The sequence below is a fragment of the Phaethon aethereus genome (assembly GCF_964289735.1).
Source record: "Phaethon aethereus genome assembly, chromosome: 9".
Classification (NCBI taxonomy): domain Eukaryota; kingdom Metazoa; phylum Chordata; class Aves; order Phaethontiformes; family Phaethontidae; genus Phaethon; species Phaethon aethereus.
This window is the reverse complement of record NC_138585.1, coordinates 27,676,863-27,698,965: the sequence shown is the minus strand read 5'-3', so window position 1 is coordinate 27,698,965 and position 22,103 is coordinate 27,676,863. Positions and strand designations below refer to the sequence as shown.

Here is a 22,103-nt window from a genome sequence, read left to right as displayed (position 1 = left end):
GTTCCGGAGCGCGCGTCCGGCGCTGCGCGCAGCAGCTGGGGTAAAACCCAAACCTTACAGAGCGCTTGAAGAAGAGCGACAGAAACTTCCCGAGCCTGCAGTGAGAGTATGGACGATGAGTTACGATGTGTAATGAGCGGCAAGCACAGAGCTCATAAAGGCGCTTCGGTACGTTTCTGCGGCGTGTAAATGACCGCAATCAGAACAGCTTACCGCGCTAACCAAGGGTTGCCGAGAAAAAGCAGCCCCGCGCCCGCCTCCCTTTGGAGCGCCCCTCGCCAGGGCCCCGCACCCCGGCCCCGCGCCCCAGGCCCCCGGCCCCGCTGCGCCTGGGGGGAGGCGACTCCCCTCTCCCCGGCTCGCGGGTGACGCGCGCCCAGCGCCCACCCGGCACGCGGCGCGGGGGCTGGCTGGCGCCGGGCCGACGGGCTCCCCGTCGGGCTGTCGGTACCCGAGGGGGACAGGGGCATTGGGGCTGCGGGGGGCCGGGTGAGGGGCTCGTGGGGCAGAGGGCTCGCCCCCCCCCCCGAGATGCCCCCGAGCTGCCCGGGAGAGCCAGGCCGGACGGCCGCGCTGCGCCGGCACGGCACGGCACGGCACGGCACGGCACGGCACGGCACGGCGCGGCCGCCCTCGCTCGGCGTGCCGCCGAGGAAGCCGAGTATTGCAAGGCAAGCGCGGAAACGCGGCATCAATATTTAAAGCCGGCTGGCCAGCTTTGCTTTCAGGAAAGCAATCGTTCTGCATTTTTTACAAGGCGAGCCAGGGTCCCCTTACCCGCCGGGATGTAAAATCATCCCGGAGACACGATCCGATGGCGTTACCTGCCTAAACGGGGCATTGCGGGAACACGTCCCCTCACAATAGCCGGCTGCGCGGCCGACAATGCTCCATTTAGAGAGGAACAAATTGCTAGCGTCCGCTTTGAATTTAGTTCACTTTTGAGGTGACTGATACCTTTTAGGTCTTTGGGAACAGCGGGGTGCATCTGTGCTTAAGGAAATGATAAACACGGAAGGCTGAGTAAGCACAATTTGCCTTTTATACAACTGTTTAAGAACTGCATTTTGCTTTTGTTAGCCAACTTCCAAGTGAAAGAACTTGAAGCACCTTATAAGCTGTGAAAGTCACGTAGCTGTAATATAAGTACGTATATTCCTTCAGCTGCTCAGTGTTGATTTAAAGGCTTCTGGAGTGGCTGGAAACCTTTTCTTTTTTGGGAAGTGCTAGGAAGCTCAACGACAAATGAGGAAACATTTTAGAACAGGCACAGAACTACAATTTCTTAGTTTTGAGTCATTTTTTCTGGAGTTCTGCAAAATTTCCAGAGAACGTTTTAGTGCCATCGCTGCTGAGTAAGTTGGATAACACCAGTTTCTATGGAAGGTAAATTTTGTCGGTCTCCAGCCTTGGGGGTCTGCAAGGCTCGGGTGGGAAAACTCATCTAGAGCTGGTGGCAGACGTGCTGTGAGTGGGAGGTCGGGCTGGAGACCCCCAGAGGTCCCTTCTCCCTGGTTCCGTGAAGCTCTTCATCCAGCCCCCGACCCCTCCGCAAGTGCTCGCAAGCAGCCTTTCCCCGTGAGACATGCACCCGCCGCGCGGGGCACGGGTGGGCGACGGCTCCTCTTTTGGGTGCAATGGCTTGAAAATCGTGCTTGTCTTTCGAGGTTTTTTTTTCCTCTGTGCCTGCTTCTCTCTCCGAACGAGAACGCGCTCGTGCTCCTGACGTGGCTGCCGTGACCGGTGCTGTGATCTCCGTATCGGCTTTGACACGGCAAAGCAGAGGGGGAAATGAATTCAGTCGTGGCATCCGCTCCTTCCGTACGTTTTCCCAAAACAACCGTTTGCTCAGCGCACTAATGAATCAGGACAAGTCATAACTTTGTTCTCGTCTTAAGGGTGGTCGGATCCCCAAATCTCTACAAATCCCTTGGAGAATGGAAGCTTCTGCCGGCCGGGGCGGCCTGAGGAGCTGGAGCGCCATGCACAGGAGGAGGAGGGAGGAGGAGGAGGAGGAGGAAGAGGAGGGATGGAACGGCCGGATCAGCAATAACGCAGCCAGGTCGGTGAAGACAGCAATGCTCTGAGGCCGCGTCCGGCAGGAACCGCGCTGCAATTTGCTCGGGCGAGCCCACGTGGCTGCGGGTTTGCCGTCAAGGTGACGCACGTGACTTCACCTGCGCCGGCTGGAGCCCTCTGACGGTTGCAGCTTTAGGGAGCCGGACCTTTTTTTCCACTCCTGGCCACCTACACACCTTGTTTTCTACAAGTCCAGTTCAGGTGCGCCGCTTTGCGCGTGTTTATACGTTGTTTTTTAAGCACCGTCCTCTTCACTCATTGCAAAACAAAGCCCGCTGGCGAGCGGGAAGCTGCTCCAGATGTTTCCATGAGAAGGTTGCAGCTCTTCTTTCTGGTTAAGCTCCGCAGACACGTATCTAATTACAGCTTTGTGGCCGGCATGAGGTTATAGAGGGAGGAAAGTGCGTGCTGAAAATCAGTTTAAATGATTTGAGGGCAGCGACTTAGTGCTGGGGGTGCTGCCTTCGCACCGAGGCAGGACGCAAAATGCTGGCGGCGCGCACGGGGACCGTGGGGAATAAAAACGCCGAGGAAGCCCTGAAGCTGAGGAAGCAGTCGGTGCTTTCCCTGGGGAGCCGGGAGAGAGCCCTGAAGAGCTCCTCGGAAAGCGGGAAGGAGGGCCGAGCCCGGGCCAGCCAGCCGCAGCAGCGCGCCCGGCGGCTGGCTCTGCTGCGGGAGCTGGAGATGAACTGGTACCTGCGGGTCTGCGAGCTCTCCCACGAGTACACCATCGCCTACACCACCGGCATGCCCCACAGGTACGAACCCCGCTTGCTCTTCAGGCAGAAGCAATTTGCACTCCAGTAGTAGTAGTGATAATAATAATAGTAATAATAATAATAGTAATAATGATAATAGCTTTTTAGCTTTACCAGTCCAACTTTTCTGATTACTCGGGGTTTTTTTTTCCCGTGCTGTGATGGACGTGCATTACAGAGCTGAAAATTCTGCAAGCTTGTTTCTTCGTTTCCGTAACTTCCGTAACCAACTGCCTGGGGCTATTCAGCCTTATTTCTCGCGAGCTGTTTTGCCCAAGAGGCTGTAATTTCGTTTGAATTTAGCTGAAAAGGTGCCGCTGTTGCGCAGGGACTTTGCGGGCGACAGGAGAAAATGGCAGGAAAGCCTTTGCTGGGCGCTGCTGGCTGCGTGTCCCCGGGTCCCCATCCCCCCCTCCCCTCCCCGGGCCGGGGCGGCGGCGAACAAGCCGCTCGGGAGGGGAAACCTGCGGCTGCTGGATTTCTAATTCCATCAGTCTTGAATGTCACAGCCTCCAGAATCTGATCTTACTCCTTTAAAAAAAATATAAGGGGATCTTGGTATTAGTGGAAATTAGACGGGCGACTCTCTAATCTCCTGTGCCGAGTAAGACCCTTAAGGAAATCGGAACCTAAATACGGGTTGCCTGGCGCTGCGTCTGCGTCCCGCCATGCCCGCGCGGCAGCGTGGGGCGACGGGGTGGCCGTGCTCGCCCAGGGCGCTGCCGGGGGCTGGCAGAGCGAGGACGTGGGTGGCATTCACCCCAGGGGACCGGGGTGCCGCAGGGGGTGTCAGCCTTTTGCCCAGCAACACACAACTGCATCCGTAACGGCGCGGATTGCGGCTGAGAAGTCGGGTGAGATCTTCCCTAATCCTGGGCAGAAGGGGGATGCCTGAACTGCCTGGCGCAAACCCGGATCTTGCAGACACTCTGGGTTTAGAAATTAATAAAAATGTCATTGGAATAAAAACGTGAAACGGGGTAACCGAAAGACGACAAAACAAGCTAAAACTCTGAGAGATGGAGCAAGTAGTTATTGAGTGCGGAAATGTCTAACAAGCCCAGTGAAGGAAGGCGAGTGGGTCTGTAGACTAAAACCGAGCAATTTCTTGGGCACGGTGCTCATCGGCCACGCCAGCCCGCGGTCGGGCACCTGTGGTGTCAAAGGGTGCTATGAAAGCAAAGCACTGGGGAATAACTTCTGGGAAAACTAAGTTTCTAATGATGCTGGACTATACAAGCCCCTAAAACTCCAAACCGGTGCAGCTCTTGTGTCTAAAAAATTCAGAAGAGCTTGTGGAAATATTTCTTTGCTGTTGGTTCACCTTGCGTTATCGATGAGGAGAGAGCTGGATCTGACAGGAGGTAACACAAAAGGGGTTTTTATTTCGGGAGACGCGGAGCGTGAAAAAAGGGAGAAGTCAGGAGCCCCGGCGGGACGAACCGTGCTCAGACAAAGCGCGTTGCCGCAGACCTGCCCTCGCCCGCCGCGAGGCAGCTGCGGCAGAGACGGCGGCTACAGCCGCCGGTGCCGCGCCGCTGGGGGGGCGAGGGGCGGCTGCGGTCACGGGGCTCGATCCCCCCCGGAGCGCACTTGCGTGGCAAAGAGCGGAGCCCGAAAGCGTCGCCTGCGCCCCACTGCTGGGGGTTCCACTCGGCGCCGACCGAGGGAGCAGGGCCCCCGTCTTCGGGCAGCGGAGCGGCGGGGCACCGCGGGGCGGGGGGCCCAGGAGGCCGGGGACGCTGAGGGCCATGAGTGCCCCGAGGGAACAGTTGCAGAGAAAGAATGACCGGGTAATCCAGGCGTCCGTGCCAAACTCCCCCCTGTGACATTGAATTATAATCCTTTAAAATATGTTCTGGGTGTGGGATCAGTCTCTGCTGATCTGCTTTGAAAAAATTAAGGATTAGTTGAGTTCGTGATACATGCATCCCTTGATTGTTTAACTTATTTTTCCGACGTATTTGGTATTGAAATGACAGTCAGAAAATGGGTGGAGTTTTTAAAATAGAAGAGCCTCAGAAATCTGCCTCCCAGGTGTGTGTCAACCGTTGCCATGATTTGCTCGCTGAGGGCTGCTGTTGGCCAGAGGAGGTTACTGTGGTCCTCCTGGGCGTCACTTTGACCGGAGGACGCTGGGTGCCCTCGGGCGCTGGCTTTGGTGATGCCGTGAAACCTGTGCTGTTTCCCCCATCACCCCTCAGGGGTGAAGACCCTGGGGACCAGAGACTTTTGTTTGCTGTTTAGCAGTGCTGAAATAACTGTTTCTTGGTTTGGTACATTTATTTTTAGGCAAGGAGCTCAGACGTGCGCCCGCCACCCCGTGCCGAGAGGTAGCCGGGGCTGTGGAGCTGGAGGTCTTGTAGCGGCTGGTGGCATCTCAGGGGCTTCGCCGCCTCCTTTCCCGCAGCCCCTCTCCATCCACGCACGGGCTCCTGTGGGGGCACGCAGCCTCCCCAAAGCTGGTGCTTGTTCCCTGCCCTGGCTCCAATGCCCGTAGCTTGTTCCTTTCTCAAGTATTTCCCTTGTCTGTTTGGTTTTAGGTTATTTTTTTCGTCTTGGTGTTTGACTGCTCCGTAGCCTTTGTTTTCTTATTAATTGTCGAAGCCCCAGGAGGCTGCAGATGCTGGGGAAGTTTGCAGACCATGTAACCTGAGCTATGAGAGTTCACGACGGACTATGAGAAAACAAAATGTTTTAATGACTTGCATAAGAGGTGCTTGCAGCCCTCATCTGTCCAGACCAAGGCCTGAAATAAACCCTGTGAGAATATTTGTTTTACGTTTATCGGCCTTGGACTGAATCCCAAACAAATATTTCTCATTATCTAAATATAAGACCTGGGAAACAGGGTCGGTGCTCTATTCCCACTGGCAGTCCTCATCCCTTGGAGGGCTTGACGATTATAGGTTTCAGCAGATGAACAAGATTGCTGATCTTGGCCAGAATGCATCCTGGGCGTCAATTAAAATGAGCCAATTGCAATAATATACAGAACGGCTGGGAGAAAAATACTGCTCCGTAGTCCCGTGCTCTTCCTGGGCAAGGCAGCCCAGCTCACACCGTCTGGCACCGGCGGGGGGAGATGGCACCGGGCTCTCCTCTCGGCAGACCGTAGGAGAAGGCTCCCGAGGACCCCCCGCTCCAGCGCCCGCCGGGCACCGAGGGCCCCTCTTTGCAGCTCCCCGTGCGGACCATGCACTTGTACAAGCCCGCCTGCGCGGACGTCCCGCCGCACAAGCCGAGCCTGCAGAAGCCGAGCGACGCGCTGCTGAGGAGCAAGAAGCAGAGCGCGGCTCCCAGAGCCGGCCCTCCCGCCGCGGGCCGGCCGGCGAAGCCGAGCCGAGCCGCCGAGCTGAAGCAGCTGGAGAAGTTCTTGCACCGGCACGGGCTGTCGCTGCAAGAGACCGTCCGAGCCCAGACGGGGATGAAGTACAGGTACTTCTGCATGTCCCGTGCTGGGCAACCTGGTGGCTGGCCGTTCGGCGGCTAAAACGACGGGAAACCTGACTGGGCAACCTGCGCGCGCCTCCGGGCAGCCCTCCGCAATCGGAGGGCGTTGTCTGCTTGAGCAGCGTTTCCTGCCTAAGTTTTCTGCGTGCCGTGAGAATTAGCACGGCTTTGAGCAATGGGAGCCGTTCTCTTAAAACGCTGAATTTGATCTTTCTCTTCTAACTCGAGTTGTTTGTGTCCGTCTACTGCACCGCCTCGTTCGAATTTGGGTGAAAGTATTTACACTTTCCGATGTTTTAATGAAAACTCATTTATTTAGGTGCTTGAAAAGGGTAACGGCTGAGCAGCGGGCTGGGACGCGTGGAGAACAGAGGTGTTCTGGCTGTGGCTGGCGCTTCGACGTAATGTCTGCCCCTGCTCTGCCCTAAAACTGGAGCAAATGGGCTGAAAGCCCGAGAACAGAGTCTGGCTGGGTTCAGGCTGTGAAATACCTGTCTTGTGTGCTAGAAAGGGTGTTCGAGGGAGAGGACCTCATCCATGCAGGAGCTGGGACAGCCCGGGCAAAGAGGGTGTAGGCTGGGAGTCGATAGGCGAAGACAACATCGGTGTGCCCAGTCTATTGGTTGTCATTTTGGTTTTTTTTTCAAAAGAGATTCATTTTAAAAGGATGACATCCCGTATGGAAGGCATTCTCTGTGCTTCTAATAAAAGAAAATTTTCTTCAAAACATTTGCTTCCCCAAGAGATTGACTTTTGCCCATGGCTGGTCTGAGCTTAAAATTAAACTAAGACAACAGGTTTACTATTTTTATAGAAACACTATGGCTGTGTCACAGCTTTAGCTGCTGGCCGGGGAAATGTGTTGTTTGGAGACACTGTGCAGCGAGGACCGAGTGTATAAAAGAATTCTTTGGAGCCGGCATCAGAAGAAGCCGCAAAGGGCTTTGTACCTCCGCTCTGCCGGCGCCGGCTGGGAATCCTTGCAGCAGGTTGGGGTTACGCAGCCTTGAAAGCCGGTGTAAATAAGCAGGGAACTGAGCCCACAGTGTTTGAGTGGTGAGAAGGGAAAATGTCTGAAGGCAACGGAACGGCATCCCAGGGATGCCCTGGAAGCAATCCCTGGCGTCACCCTGGGTGAGCAGGAGCGGTGCTGCCGCCGGGCGAGATGCGCCCATTAACCGGGTGTTTCGCACCTGGAGGCTTGCCCCCTTCTAATGAGAAATTCTTTTGCTCCCCTTCTGGTGATCCTAATCCCATGTGGCAGTTGTGTTTGAAGCGGCTGGCGTTCCTACAGGGACGACGGTTCCCGTTGATCTCTTTTCCCTGCTAATTCTGCTCTCGCTGCGGTGTCGGTCCTCGCCAGACACAGTTTCGCACGTCCCGCGCCCTCGCCGACAGCACGAGTAGCGCCGCAGTCGCACCGCGTTCCCCTGAAGCAGTCACGCTCCGGCGCCTGAAGCTTCCCGGCGCCGAATCTGGCTGCTCCCGAGTCAAAAGCGCGTCGGTCGAGACTCGGCAGCAACGTCCGTCTCCGCTCGCTGTTGCGCAGAAAAGGTGCCCGGCCCGGAGGAGAAAACCCGCCGAGAGGCCGGGGGAGAACTTCCGTAGGGGTGGCTGCCCAGCCCCCGGGGGCACCGGAGGCTGAGATTATAGGTCGCAGAAACATGTGACGGATGAGATATTCTGGGACCGTCTGGTGCTCCTGGGGTAGTTGGTGCTGGCCCCGAGGCTTTGCGCCGCGCCGAGGGCCGCGGCTGCAGGCGCAGCTCCGGCACGGGCTCCGTGCCGGCCGCTTCCTGCGCGCCGGGCGCTCGGCTGGGGCGGCGGGGTGGTCTTCGCCCCTCGGAGCCCCCGGGCCTGGCGGAAGGAAGCTTGCGCTCGGTTTCTGTTGAAGCTGGTGGCTTCAAGCACGTGCTTAACTTTAAGCATGTGCACTTTTCACGGTCGACAGAGACCGCTGCGAAGTCCCGCGTGTCGCAGGCATCCCGCGCAGGAGGAGGGGGAGTTCTGCGGGGGCGAGGGCCGCGCAGCGGGCTGGGCCGCAGGGCGGGAGGGCTTCTCCGGCAGCCACCGCTCGCGCTTTCTGTAGATTTTTGCTCTTTAGCTTTACAGGTACAGAGGCTCTTCTAGTCTTACCGTGAGCTTGAGCATTTTCTTTTCCAGCATGGCTTGTTTTGCCTTCCAGACGTTTCTTCAGATATCCATAGGTCTGCTCCAAAGACAGCCCAATAAAAAACTTCGTTTTTACCAAGAGCTATTTAATTATGTGTGGAAAGTAATGAATTGTTAACGAGAAACGCTTACTAAATACGCATAGGCTGGTTTATTCATAGCATGATTAGTTCTTTTTGCTTTAGCGAACACCGCTTAGTTCAGCCCATTACTGGGTAACTGGAAGTGCAGCAGTGCGTGAGCGCGGTTTGTTTCTGACGACAACAGTATTTCTCTCAGACGAAACGCCATTTGCAAAGCCGATTTGGTGTCGTCTTGTCCCACGGGGTGTTCGCTGCACGGCTTCCTTCCACACACGCTTTGCTGGGGTTTGAGCTCTTAAAGACCGAGCTACGCGGGCTGGGTCTGTCCGCGCGGCTGGGAAGCTGCGGCCGTAAAACTTCTCCATGTTCTGCTCACGCATGGCTAAAATAGCGTCTCTGCTCTCGGGCGGCAACGGTGTCATGTTAGATGTATATGTTTGCAAAAGCACCTGGGCAACTTTGGCAAATCGTGCTGTTGGCAAACGTTTCGGGTGGAAAGTATTTATAGAGGCCATGGACTCCGAAGGCGCTGCCGGATTAACCCGCGCAGCGGCCTTCTGAGCTGGGGGCATAGTTTTCTCTTTGTATTTTACCTATTTTATATTTAGTTGAGGTTTTGCTCAGGCAAACGTGCTTCATTTGGCGCGAGCCCCCGCGGCTGCCCTTCAGGAGGTGCCGCGCGCGGAGGCAGCACCGGCGTGCTCCACCCAGTTTACGTCGCTTTTGTCGGTCGAGCTAATTAAAAACTTGAAATTGAGGATTGTCGTGCTGAAGCTCTTGTATGAAGGCTGGCCAGCAGGGAGCCCTTGGCGGGATGAGCCGCTTTTTCTTTTCTCATCGCAATGGGAAGCGTCGCCATCGCGGAGCGAGCGCTGGGCCGACGCGGCAAGGAGTGGGGCGCGGTGACCGCGGGGAGCAGAGGGCACCTGCAAACGGTCAGAGACAAACTGACGGTAAAACCCACCCTCACTCAGCTTTTTCTTTTTCCCCAGATCACTTGCAGCCTCCTTTGGTGCATGAGGAGGAGGAGGAGGAGGAGGAGGAGGTGCCTCGTGCTGGTGCACGGCAGGCAGAGGTGCTGGCAACTGAAATATTGCCATGACCACATAGCCTATATCTCTTAATTCTGAAAGATGAAGATGCTTCCTGTGGCTAAATGCAGCACGAGGAAATACCAGCGAGCTCTAGGGACAAAGTGATGGCAAAAGGGCTGAGATTTGGGCGTCTACTTTGGTGTGCGTCTCACAGGCTGCCCAGGGCGGAGGTGGAGTCGCCATCCCCGGAGGTGTTCAAAAAACCTGTGGACGTGGCGCTTCGGGACGTGGTTTAGTGGCCAGGGTGGGGTTGGGTTGACGGTTGGGCTTGATGGCCTTAAAGGTCTTTTCCAACCTTAGTGATTCTGTGGTTCTGTGATTCTATAGGTCTGTGCCAGGAAAAGTGGTAAGGGAGTGGAATACGCAGTCTGCAGTGCCAGAGTGAACGCTGGTTTCCAGCTACACTGTTATTTACTTTCTGAGTATTACTAGGGATCAAACGTGCTAAACTGACTAGAAAGGCTCTCCAGTTTGGTAACCTCACTGGGGCAATTATGGCACTTGGGTAACAGGTTCAAATCCTGAATAACAAGAGGCTTTCGGTGTGATTCACCAAATCAAATCCCGAAACAGCAACAGGCTTTTGGTGAGTACCAGGGTTTTGCGGCGACCCATGAAGGCACTGACCAGCCTGGGGCAAAAAGATAAAATACTCCTGCAGATGAACTATAGCTGAAACGTGCCTCCCCATCCCCGCGTGATGTCAACGTGTGGTAGACACAAAGGCGGACGCCGTCTTTGGGAGTGTAACATGCTTAACAGTATAACACTGTTTTTTTCATAAATTTCTGGGAGCTGACATTTCAAATCCTGCAGTCGGTGCTGGCCGTCCCATTTCAAACGGATACAGCAAGCTGGGCGTCGGAAAGCGGAGGGCTGCGAGTGATGGGATTGTCCCTGCACCGGGGATAAAACAGGCTTTTAGCTTAGGAGAAAGATGATTGACAGGGATTACAGCAGATGCGTTTAAAATCAGAAACGGCCTGTAGCAAGTAACCCGCTGCCTCCCGTAACGCGGGAACCGGGGCGAGCGCCAGCGTGATTTCTGGACGAGAGGTTTAAAACGCAGGAAACGCGGAACGTGGGTCTTGTAGCTGCGTCTTGTAATTTAATTGGGGGGCTCGCTGTCATGGGGTGTTTTGGATGCTGAAAGTAAGAGCAGTTTTAACTAAAAATGTTAAAACTAAAATGTTTTCAGGTGTCAGGCAAGGCCGTCAAAGGCTATTGAATACAAAGGGGTGGATTTAACCGCTGGTGCGGCAAATTTTTAAATGGTGGATGGCAGAAAGCCAGGACGGTGTATCGGGAGCGGCATTACCGCATTTGTGTTCAGCTCCTGATAACCCTTCCTCAGCACCCGCGCCGGGGCATCGCCTGCGCCCCGCGCCGGGGCATCGCCTGCGCCGTGCGCCTGGCCCGCGGGGCTGCTCTGCTCCGCGCCGGCGCGGCGGTGCCCGCGCTGCGCCGTAGGAGACGGGCCGATGCGCGGGGGGTGGGCGGGCAGATCGCGCCCCTCAGCCCTCGTCCCTTCTTCTGGGGTGCTGTTTATACCCCGCAGGGCTACTACAGAGGGGGGAATTTGGGAGCGATCGCTCGGCCGTAGCCGCCTTTCCAGGCTCCCTTGGTCAGGCTCGTTCCATGCGTTGAAGCTTTAAAATGCCTAATCTTTAGATGGCAAAACGTAGGAGAGCACTTGATGTGGTCCTATAATCCTGTGCTGTAATCCCATCCGAATCTGCTCCGTTCAGAGCACAGTTGCATTATATTTATTGCGAAACAGCTTACAGCGTTAATGTTTTCCCTATCTCCTGTGCGGATCGAGCTACAGAGCTGCCTCCAGCTATGTCCTTTTTTTAATAGCCAGCGTAATTTTTCATAATTTCATAATTATGAAATTATGAAAAATTTCATAATTTTTCATAAACCTTTTCATAAGGTTTTTTTTTCTTTTTGAGTCTGTTCAAACTATAGTGCCTGCTGGCTGGCGCAATGGTGATGGCAGATATTCCCACGTCTCTTCTTTTTCCAAATGATTTCGGTTTCCCCTTGTTCCCCGTTTTTTGCGTTATTTTTGCAAGGCTCTTGCCCATACCGTGCACTAACGGGGGAGGATGGGATGGAAAGAGGGGATGTGAACACCGGGTATCCGCCTGCGCGCACGGCATTTGTAGCGCGGCGTTTCCTCCGTGGAGTAATAAATCCCCTTTTCCTCCTTCGGAAGAAAGGTGCCGGCAGCCTCGCGAGCAGCGTGAGCCCCACCGCCCCGGCTGGGTTTCGGCAGGAGGAGCTCTTCAGCCGCACGTACGGCGCCGGCTCCCGACGCTGCTGCTCTCGGCCTCGCCGCCAGCGCCAGCGCTAAGCACACAGAATTGCGGGATCATTAAGGTTGGAAAAGACCTTTAGGATCGTCGAGTCCAACCATCAAATGTTTACATTACACCCACACGTACGTACACAGGTGCGTGCGCACACGCGGGCACGCACGCCTCGTTTTGCAGCACGAAGTCCTCAACAAAGCCGTGCGACAGCTCAGGTTCAGCCTGCTGGTACTTCCCGGGTTATTCACACCCTGCTATAGGATGCTCCCCGTGCCGGCGGCGCTCGGCTCCTGGGGAAGACAACGCAAATTTTGCCCTCCCAGCTCAGCGCCGCAGCAGCGCGTCCGGCTGGCCCTTGGCTGGGCGCCGAGCAGCGGCTCCCGCGGGTGCCCAGCAGGCATTTGCACGCCTGCTGCGGCTTTTCACGCACCTTCTGCTCCCGTCAAGCTCCGGCTTTCAAGCCTGTGCTGCCAGATGCCGAATACATCACCGGCCCCGCGGGTGCCGCCTGCCGTGGCGCCGGTGCCGCAGAGCATCTCCAGCGTCTCTCCGGGGGGCTGACGGGGGAGTTTGGGATATTTCTGGGTATATTTACATCCCGGTTCGAAGCCTGCAGTCCACGTGCGTGCCCTGGAATGAGACTCAGCCCACGCGCTCTTGGTTAAAACGGGTTTTTTCTGGGAGTCTTTGGGCTGACTTTGGGATCTGCTGAGGCTGGCACCTCGCCGCACGTTGCACCGACGCAAACTGCTGAACTGGGTGGCGGATTGAAGGGCCGTTGAATCTAGGAAAATCCCAGCGGAACCTCCTCTGGCAGCTGTCAGGTTGCTGGTTTGATTCAAAGCTCCGTCCTTTAGGAAATGATCATAAAACCAGGCTCTGGCAAGCACTTGAAGAGGTTAGCTTCACTGCGGGGCTGAGGGCAAGGTCTCCCTATCGCCAGCCGCGGTGTGTGCCCGGCTATGCCGACTCCGCGCTCGGTGTCGCAGGTGGCCACGGTTCACGTGGCATGAAAACGGATTTTGGTCTTCAGTACAAATCCCGTACCGATGCAGTCGCAGCCTTTTTGCGTTGCTTAATTGAAGTAAATAACCAAATGCAATGGCAGCGGTTCTGCCAACACCTTTCTCCCTCCTTGCAGTTACTCCTCCCGCCCCACGTCCTCCCTCTCACTGCAGGTCTCCCAGTATGAGGAGGAAATCACAGAACCACAGAATCGTTAAGGTTGGAAAAGACCTCTAAGATCACCAAGTCCAACCGTCAACCCAACCCCACCATGGCCACTAAACCATGTTCCGAAGCGCCATGTCCACACGTGTTTTGAACACCTCCGGGGATGGTGACTCCACCACCTCCCTGGGCAGCCTGTTCCGACGCTTGACCACCCTGGCAGCGCGGGTCTATGGCCCAGTCTGTGCTTGGAGAATTCCCTTGGTTTTCTCTCTCCGTTATGAATCCTAGTTTGTACACCAATGATTATTAATAGCGAGTTTTCATTGCATTCAGAATTTGCCGGGCTTGCAAGCTTGGGGTAATGCAAAGAGGAAACTTTCCTGGAAATGCGATACTTTGTCCCGTCTAGAAGATTCCAAAGGCAAGACATTTAGGATAAAAAGTGCCCTTCTGAGACCTCGGGTACTGGGAAGAATTCAACGGAATCACAGAGCGTGTGTCCGAGAGGAGGCGAAGCTGCAACGTGATTCCGACCACGCTTAATTTTAGCAGAGAGCTGTGGGGCGCAGGGACCCCTCATCATCAGATTGCAGTGTTCTCCTCCTCCTCAGAGTTACTCCAGCATCCGGAGATGGTTGCCAGCTCAGGGAAGCGGATGGAGATTTGGGCTCTGTTTGACGCCAGCCCCGGAGGAGGGGGTGCCGGCTCCCGGGATGCCGCTGCGGGGCTGCCCCACGGCGCGGCCCCAGCCTGCGGCCGCTTCCCGCGACCGGCTGCAGTAAATGCCACGGGAGCAGCAGATCTGGCACGGGGCAGCGCCGGGGCGTGTGCCCCGCAGCGGGGCTGGGGCTCCTGGGCTCCTGCTCTCGGCACTTCTAGATACACCTTCTAGTGCTGCCGGCCGTGAAATACAGGTGTAACCACGGCGCCGCGGGACGCTCCTTCAGCCGCCGGCTCTCCTCTCCTCCGGCAGCCCGTCACGCCGGTGCCAGCACCAGCGGCTTACGTGTGTACCCGCAGCACCCCGGCACGCTCGGCAAGCGCCGGAGCTCGGCGGGGCCATCCTTTGCGCCCGTCTTCGAATCAGAAGTCGTTTTTTGGTTTTTTTTTTACAGTTTAAGCAAGCCACAGTGATCGACTGAAACGTGTTTTTATTATTCCGTGTTTTTCTTCCCACTGCGGTGACCACCTTTCTACTTCCGCATCTCCCCGTGGGCGCGCGGGTGGGGTTGCGGGCGGCCGGGCCCCCCGACTTCGCTGGCTGCTGCTGCCCGGGGAGGCTGACTTGAAAGGCAGCTTCTTCCACGGCTAAACTGCCCGCTGCAGAGCTGCTGCTGCCCGAGAAGCTTTTGCTTTTTGTTTTAAAAGTGCGTTTTCATAGTCGCTTGGCTTCACGCCCGTGCCGGAAAGACTTCAGAAGACAGCCCCGTGTTTCCGTAATTCCAGTAGCGTGGTTGCTGTTTTTTCCTGGGGTGTTTGTGAAGTACGCGGGGGTCCTTAGAGTGTCCAAACAGGCACGATGAGGCTGTCGGGAGGAGCTGCTCCCGCCGGCAGCCCTCGGTTGCCCGTCCCAGCTGGGGTGATGAAATGCGTATTTTTCACTGCAGAAAAAGACACCCCATGGATTGCAAGGGCAATTATTCTTTTCCCCCGAGGACCTAATGAGCGGTTATGCATTTGGCAATAAGTAACGATCCTCTCGCAAATCCTTTTGTTAATTAAATGGGCGCCATTCCAGTATGAAAGTGGTTGTTCGATACCGTTTGGGATGCGCTCGGAGATCAGGGACTATTTGTCTGGCCCTGGGAAGTACAGCAGATCCTTGGCTTGGAAGTGCTTGGCCTGACGGCGCCTTGCGTTTAATTTACTAAAATGACATTATGCCGCTCTGAGGTACATCGTGCTCCTGCCTCAGGTGCAAAAATAAAAGTTAAAAAGCCTTTGCAGAGGGCTCTGGAAGTGAAAGGGGCAGTATTTTTCCCTCTAGTCCAAAGGGCGTAGAGGGAAAATTAGGGAGCTAAAGAGTTCCCGCAGCCCCTGGCTTTTTCCCAGCAGCGGAGCACTCTGCCCGGGCAAGCACAAGACGATCCCAAAGCCTGCCCCAGCAAGACCTCCCGGTGGGAGAGGTCACCCTCTTCGGGTCAGAGGCAGATTCCAGCAGCCCCGAAATGATGATTTTTTAACTTGCGATGCAGGCTGGTAACTAAGCCGCGGAGGAAGTGCTGACGCAGCGGTTTTTGCTGGATCACGTTCCCCGAAGAGGAGCCTGGCAGTGTGAAAAGGCAATGATAAAATTAATTGGACTGGAGATAATTTCTTAGTGATCTGCTGCGTCTCAGCAAATGGCATTGTTCTGGGTGATGTGGTAATTCTCCTCAGTGACTAATTCCCACAGATGCCTCTCATTATTTTGGGGGTACTGGTCAATGCAAAGAGTGTTCTTTCCGATGCAGGGAGTGAGATCTTGTGCCGGTTTTGCTGGACATAGCTGCTGGGATTCTTACCCTGTGCCACTCGGTTTAATAATTAGAAACGTTGCAGCCGAAAGGGAGAATCTCGGGAGAAGAATTAAAATTATTTTAAAAAAAATACTCTTTGGGAAGGTGATATTTTAATAGTGCTTGTTATTCAGCATTGGTTTGCATGAGACAATCACTGATGGAAACCCTCGGCTTTCAGTCAGTTTGCTCACAGCCTCGGTCGGCTCGGAGCGCGGGTCCCCACGCGGGTCCCCGGAGAAGGCGGCAGCCGGGGCCAAGGGCAGCTCAAGGGAAAGCCAAGGCTTCCCAGGCAGCTGGGAGGTTTGCCGGAAGGTATATCCATTGGAAGAGAATTTTACAAATGACACAGTCTCCTGTAGCTCGTCTTTATTCTGACCCTCTGCCAGCCCATCTCAAAGAACCAGAAGTTATCGCACGATAATTAGTCATCCGTCTGCTCTAGCGCGTCCCGGAAAAGGGCAGAATGGAGTTGTGTATTATTCGGCATCCAAGACCGAGACCGTAGCAACATATTTCTTCATATAAGTTAATTTAGAGTTTTAAGCCGTTACAGGTAATGCTTGGGTGATATTTGACGTGTATGGATAACAGAGTAATATGCGTAATTGCCTAAAATCTACTATTCTATAAGCACAGACAAGTTGGAAGAACATAGCTTAGGCTGAGCTTTATTTGGAATAAATTTATCAGTCAGGTTAACCTGGGAAAAATGTGCATTTTCTCTGTGTGTGTGGTCTAGAGTACAAGCAGAGCAAAACGCAAAAGCACTGTTTGCCACGAGCTGCCAACCTCAGCGCGTTTCTCTAACTCTTCACCTTCCTTTAACTATTTCCTATTTTTATGGTAGAAAAAACTGGTTGTCGTCGAAAAGGCTTGGTTGCTGTCGAACGCCCACGGCAGGGAGGCGGCTTGCGGCCGGCAGCCGCGGGCTGCGCTCGGGGCAGGCGTTACGGCCGACGTCGCTTCCGCGGTGCCGCCGGACCAGGCTCTGCCCCGCCGCGCCGCGCAGGGAGAGGACGCGCGGGGCCTGACCCTCGACCCCCCCCAAAACACAAGAGAAGTGAGAAAAGCGTTGGGCGACCTGCGGCCGTGTGCTGTCTGGCGTCCCCGCGCCTGGCACGGCACCCCCGGCCGGCCGCGGCTGTCGCCGGGCTCCCCGGGACCACGCTGCCGCCGGCTCCCTCGGTGCCCGCGGCTGTACCCCGGGGTGCTGCCGGCGCCCAGTGCGGGGCCGGCGAGTGGGTGCCTTGGACACCCGGGGGGCTGAAAATTAGATGGGAGTTTGTTCATTAATTCCTCATCGTAATGAGGAATTGCAAATAATATTGCCCCCAGTAAATCCTAGAGTGGATCGCTGTATCATGTGTGGATCGCGGAAAAAAAAAGGCGGGGGGCAGCTCTGAGAGCGGGTGGGTTTAGGAAGTTGTTTGGCAAAGGGAAATTTTCTCCTTCGGTGCCATTTGTTTGAAAAAACCCAACGTTTCTGCGGGGTGACGTGGCGCAGCCGCGGCGAGGCCGTAGCCGAGGGTCTCTGCTCGGGGGGCTCAACGCCCGCTCGGGCGGAGCAGAAGCCTTCGGCAGCGCTGCCCGCAGGGAAGGCGTCGCACGCGTCCGTTACCCCCAGCATCTGCCTCGATTCTGATCAGAATTAAGCCAAGCTAGCGCATTTCTCACGCCAGTTTCGATGCGGTTATCGTGTCACCGCGTCCTGAAGGATCCGTAACGCGGTCGCGGGGGCTCTCCCTGCGGAGGAGCGGGGCGGTCCCGCCCGGCGTGCCTCCCCGCCGCTGGGACGACGCTGCCTGCTTTACACCCCGGCCTTAACACGTTGCGCGCGTTACCGCAGCAGCCAGCCTGGCTGAAAACCCGCCAGAATGGCGTGTTTTGACTGGAAAACATTTAACGGGAATTTTGATCAGTCTTCCTCGAGTGCGATTACAAATGCAAATGAAGGTTTTCATGCGAAACAAGTGAAAATACGATGACTGTTTGCTAGATAGGCGCCGCGCTTTTATTCTGCAGCGCATTTCCTCGCCGAGCTTCCAGCGTCGTTATCGAACCGAAACGTCCCTCGCGGGTTTGGATACGCCCCGAAAGGACGACAATTCGCCGCGGGGTTCGCCGCTGCTGCTTCAGTCGGGACCGCTCCTCAGCGGAGCGGGTGAGCATCCCGCCCACGTTAATTGAAATTAGAGCCACAGCAGCCCTTTCGGGAGAGGCGTCCGAGGCCACCTCGCGCCTGGGCTCTCCTGGCCGCGCTCCTTCCCTCGCCGGTGCCCGCGTCAGCCCAGTTTGCCGCGACGCAACGGAACCACTGCAATCGTAAGTAATTAGCCCAGCAGGAAACCTGTGTTCAAACAGCTATTGAGACGGTGTGAAATGGCTGAGAGATCCACATGGGCTGTGTTTATAATCACAGCTTTTATGGCCCAGTGAAACTTTTAGCGGGACGTAACGCAGAATTTCCCTGAGTGCGTCCTGCTGCGCTGCGGCAGAATTATGGTGTGGAAGCCTGAACATCGAGGCTTTGTGACAGTATATTAAGAGAATTCTCGTGAAGGCCGGTCTGGGAGGCTGCTGCCTAAAACGTCGGTGCTGGATTTTGGAAAGGCAGCTGTGGGCAGACTGTGGTGGCTGTAGCAAGGTCTGGTCTGTTAGATAAGATAAAGAAGGGCATTTTTCGGGTGGAAAAGCTCCAAGGGCAGAACTCTGCATTCCCCAGGCCCCGCTTCCGGAGTGGGATCCTGCCGTCACGGTGCTGCTGGCTGCATTTTTAGTTTCCACGCAGCTTTCTGAAGTTTGGCTGATCCGATTACACGGCATGGGAAGTCCTGCTGAGCACCTGTCAAAATGTCCGACGTGGTTAAAACTTGATCATGAACGCTGAAATCATATTTTTAATGTGCCTCTAGCCTGGAAACGGTGACGTTTTCTGTCCTGCTGCACCTCAGCGGCGCCCAGGGAAAGCTGCCGGCGGAGAGGCAGCTGCAGGGCGATACAGCGGCTGGTGCTTAGGGGCTGTGCCGCATCTCACGCCGTGGAGTAAATGTCTTTTACCTGCCAGGAGCTGCCGTCCCAACGCTGCCCTCGGGCCCGCAGAAGCTTCAGCCGCCGGCTACGGGCACGCAGCGCCTTGCAGGCGGGCGCGGGGGGGCTCGGGGCTCCTGCAGATTCGCATCCCGGGCACCTTGCTCGGTGGCGCCCGCTGTTCCCGGCGGCACCCGCTGTTCCCGGCTCGCAGCAGGTGCCCGGCACCCGGCGGGGACGCCCGCCCACCCACGGGCCTTGGCAAAGTCCTCCACGAGCCCCGCGAGGGGCTTGCGGCTGCACAAGCATTACCTGGTGTGAGCGGCCGGTGGTCCCGGTGCAGCCCCCGAGTGCCGTGGAAAGCATCGTTAACCGCTCCCCCCACTATATGGTATCGATGCAGACACGATTTAAATATTTAAAAATATTTAAAATATTTAAAATAATATTTAAAAAAATAGCTAAACTGAAAATAATTGTATGTATTGCTAAAGAGGAAGGCTTCTAGCAAAGAAAGGTTGCCGAGGGGCTCATCTGGCATTGGTGCTGGCTGGTGCTATGTTCGCTGCTGCATTAAGTTGCCGTCTTCTCTCCACGTTGAAGAATTTCAGTTAAAGAGCTTAAACCAGCTGAGATGGCATCGTTATTGGTGACCCAGATTGCTGGTTAGCACGCGGGGATGTGGGTTTATGTAACTGGCTGCATGTGGTTGGTGTCCAGCTCTGCTCCGTACCGCAACCTGCGGCCAAACACCACGGTGCGTCTTCCACGGTGCATGAGCCTCTGGCTGAAGTAAGGTGAGAACGTACCCTGATTACGCTGTGATTCACTGAGAACATCCCGGGGTCGCTGCCCGGCTCCCGGCCCCCGCCGGTCCTTGCAGATGTGCCGATCCCGCCTCCTTACAAAGGAAAAATGGGTTATTTGGGTTAAAGAGGAGCCGGGAGCTGCCGAGCCCCCGGCAGCGTGAGGGGTGGGAGCAGAGGGTGAACGTGGGGCAGCCTTCCTGGGTGCCCACCCGCTCAGGCACGGAGCCGCGGCGCCTCGTCCCAGGGAGATAATGGGGATGGATGTGTTTTATCAGCTCTCCGGCTCTGTTTTATCAGCACTCAAAATTTAAAAGACAATTTTGGAAGAAATTAAGGTTAAGATTGAGAAATACTCAGATTATTTGTGTAATAGGTGATGTTTTATAGAGACCGATGAAAATTTCCAGTTTACTTTTTTAGGTAGGAACATGAACTTGGCAGCTGGTGATGAAAAAAAGCATTTTCTTTTATAAAAAGCACTGAAAGTTTTGACTTGGTAGAGCATGAATGGCACGGGGATGGAGGCAGAAGCTATCTGCTCTACCTTGTACCCCACGCTCACCAGCCGATGCAGCCTCGCTGCCCATGCAGTGCGTAGTGCTTAATTAGCACATCTGGCAATTAGCACATCTGGCTACCACAAGTAAGGCCTCCTGCTGAGGTCCGAGCGCTAGAAAGGCACGAAATTAAGAGCTGCCATCTTAAAAGATGGACAGAGCCTGCCGGAATTTACATGCAGCATGTTGGTATTACCAAAATACCAGGTTTAGCTGGCAATCGGCTTGAATGTAATGAAAGGAATAAGATACCAATTGATAGCTGTCCAGTGCACGCTCTGCTCTGGGAGAATGGCACGGCAGAGCAGTTAGGGTAAACGGCCCATGATGGCAGCCGTCGAGAAGCAAAGTCTCAAGCCAGGCTTGGCGCAATGTTTTAAAGCTGCTTCACTAGAAGGTGAAATTTAAGAAAAAAAAGAAAGAAGCAGGCAGTGCGTTCAGCTTGAGCCGCGCCAGGCGGCCAGGTCTGCGTCGGCTTGAAATGTCTCATCCAGCCCAGACCGAAGGACCTCATTATATCGTTATATTTGGGGCTGCAGAAACATCTTTTTCCCGCGGCCCGCGGGCGTGGAGAGCTCGGCCGGCACTGCAAGCCCTGCCCGCGGGGAGCACCGGCGAAAGGCTTCTCCGTCACCCGCTCGGCTGCACGGCCCCAGCTCCCCCCGGCGCCTCCGCAGCCCGGCTCTGAATAAAGTCTTTTTTTCCTTTTTGGAGGTGTCCGCTCTGCTTGCCGCAGTGGTGCGCGTCACCCCTCCCCTGCGAGGTCCTGGGCAAAGAAACGGGCTGTTCGGGGCATCGAAATATGTATTTGTGCAGGAGCCATGGAACATCTCCTGCCTGCTGCGCCCGCCCAGAGCACCCTGCTTGCTGCAGGGCTGCGTTTGGCTCTCGTCTTTATTTTGCACCCTGGGATGGATGCAGCCGCTGCGGGGATGCTGCGTCCGTAGCGGTTTGGTGGCACTGAAGCGGCACGGAGAGCCTGGCCACAGGCTCGTGGCTGAGCCTGAGCTGCCGCCGCGCCCCAGCACTGTCCTCCACCGGCGCTGCCGCGTACCTCTTGTTTTATAAGCTCGGGATTTTCATGACACAAAATTATGTTATTCTAATGTTTTAGTCTATAAGTGATTATCTTGTTCAGGGAAATGAAATAAATCCCATATTTAAATACATATTTCTTTGGCAGAGACTGTAACCCCTCCAAATCTAAGTGGCTTGAGTTAATATGCTCTGCGGGACATGCCAGCGCAAAACGTGACTGTCCCTTTCTGTCCCCTTCCTGGCCTTCCCCCGGCACCCGAGGGCACGGGCAGCCGTGGTGGCAGGGACGGTGACCCGGGCGCGTCCCCAGGACCAGGCCACACCGTTCGGCTGTTGCGCGGGCAGGGCCAGCTGCTGGCTGCTCCGGGAGCTCTCCAGACAGGTGTAGCACAAGATGTAAAAATACATCTTCCTGAAATAGCTGTGCCCAGCAGGAGGATGCTGTGCGCCCATCAGGGGCAGAAACAACCCCGTCCTGTCAGTCGTGCTTTGGGCTCTGAAATGCAAAGCTGGGCTACAAAAGCCGGGTGGGCGCTTAGCCCACGCTGGGCTGTCAAGGCAGAGCCCTGTGGGTGCCACCACCAGCGCTCTGGCCGCATCCCCCGGTGCCACGGAGACATGGAGGATGTCCTGGCGAGGCCCCACCGTGGGGCACCTTGGTGGCAGTGACCCCATGGCGTGTGCCCCCAAGTGACAGACTCTTTCCTGGGTATTTAACAGCGTTTATTTGTGGTCTGTAATACTAACTCACTGACTAGATGTCTGGAAACTCCCTCTAAGCTAAATCTTGTGTCTGAGACAGCCCTGCCCTCCCTCCCTCCAAGCCCCACGCCGCGGGGACCCGTCTGCCCCGAGCCCCCGCCTGAGGGCGAGTCCAAGGGGCCGCTCACAGCTGGGAGTTTGTGGGCCTGTTGTATGATTAATCGACTTTGGGAAACACCGTGAAGCAGCTTGCTTTACTCTGATGCGATGCTTTCCATCCTCAAAGAAACCTGCGGTGTAAGCGTTAATGAGCCATCAGATAAACGAACCGCAAGGGGA

At 55.7% G+C, this 22,103-nt stretch overlaps 1 protein-coding gene across 1 annotated transcript in view; it reads left to right on the top strand.

The window, feature by feature from the left end:
- Positions 1-2,565: 2,565 nt before the first annotated feature.
- Positions 2,566-22,103, top strand: part of KCNAB1 (potassium voltage-gated channel subfamily A regulatory beta subunit 1) — a gene marked incomplete at both ends in the record, with an annotated part of 74,955 nt that continues 55,417 nt past the window's right edge. Inside the window, one exon of the mRNA XM_082003533.1 lies at positions 2,566-2,837. Within this exon, the coding sequence (XP_081859659.1) occupies positions 2,566-2,837 (272 nt within the window). The remainder of the gene's footprint in view (positions 2,838-22,103) is intronic.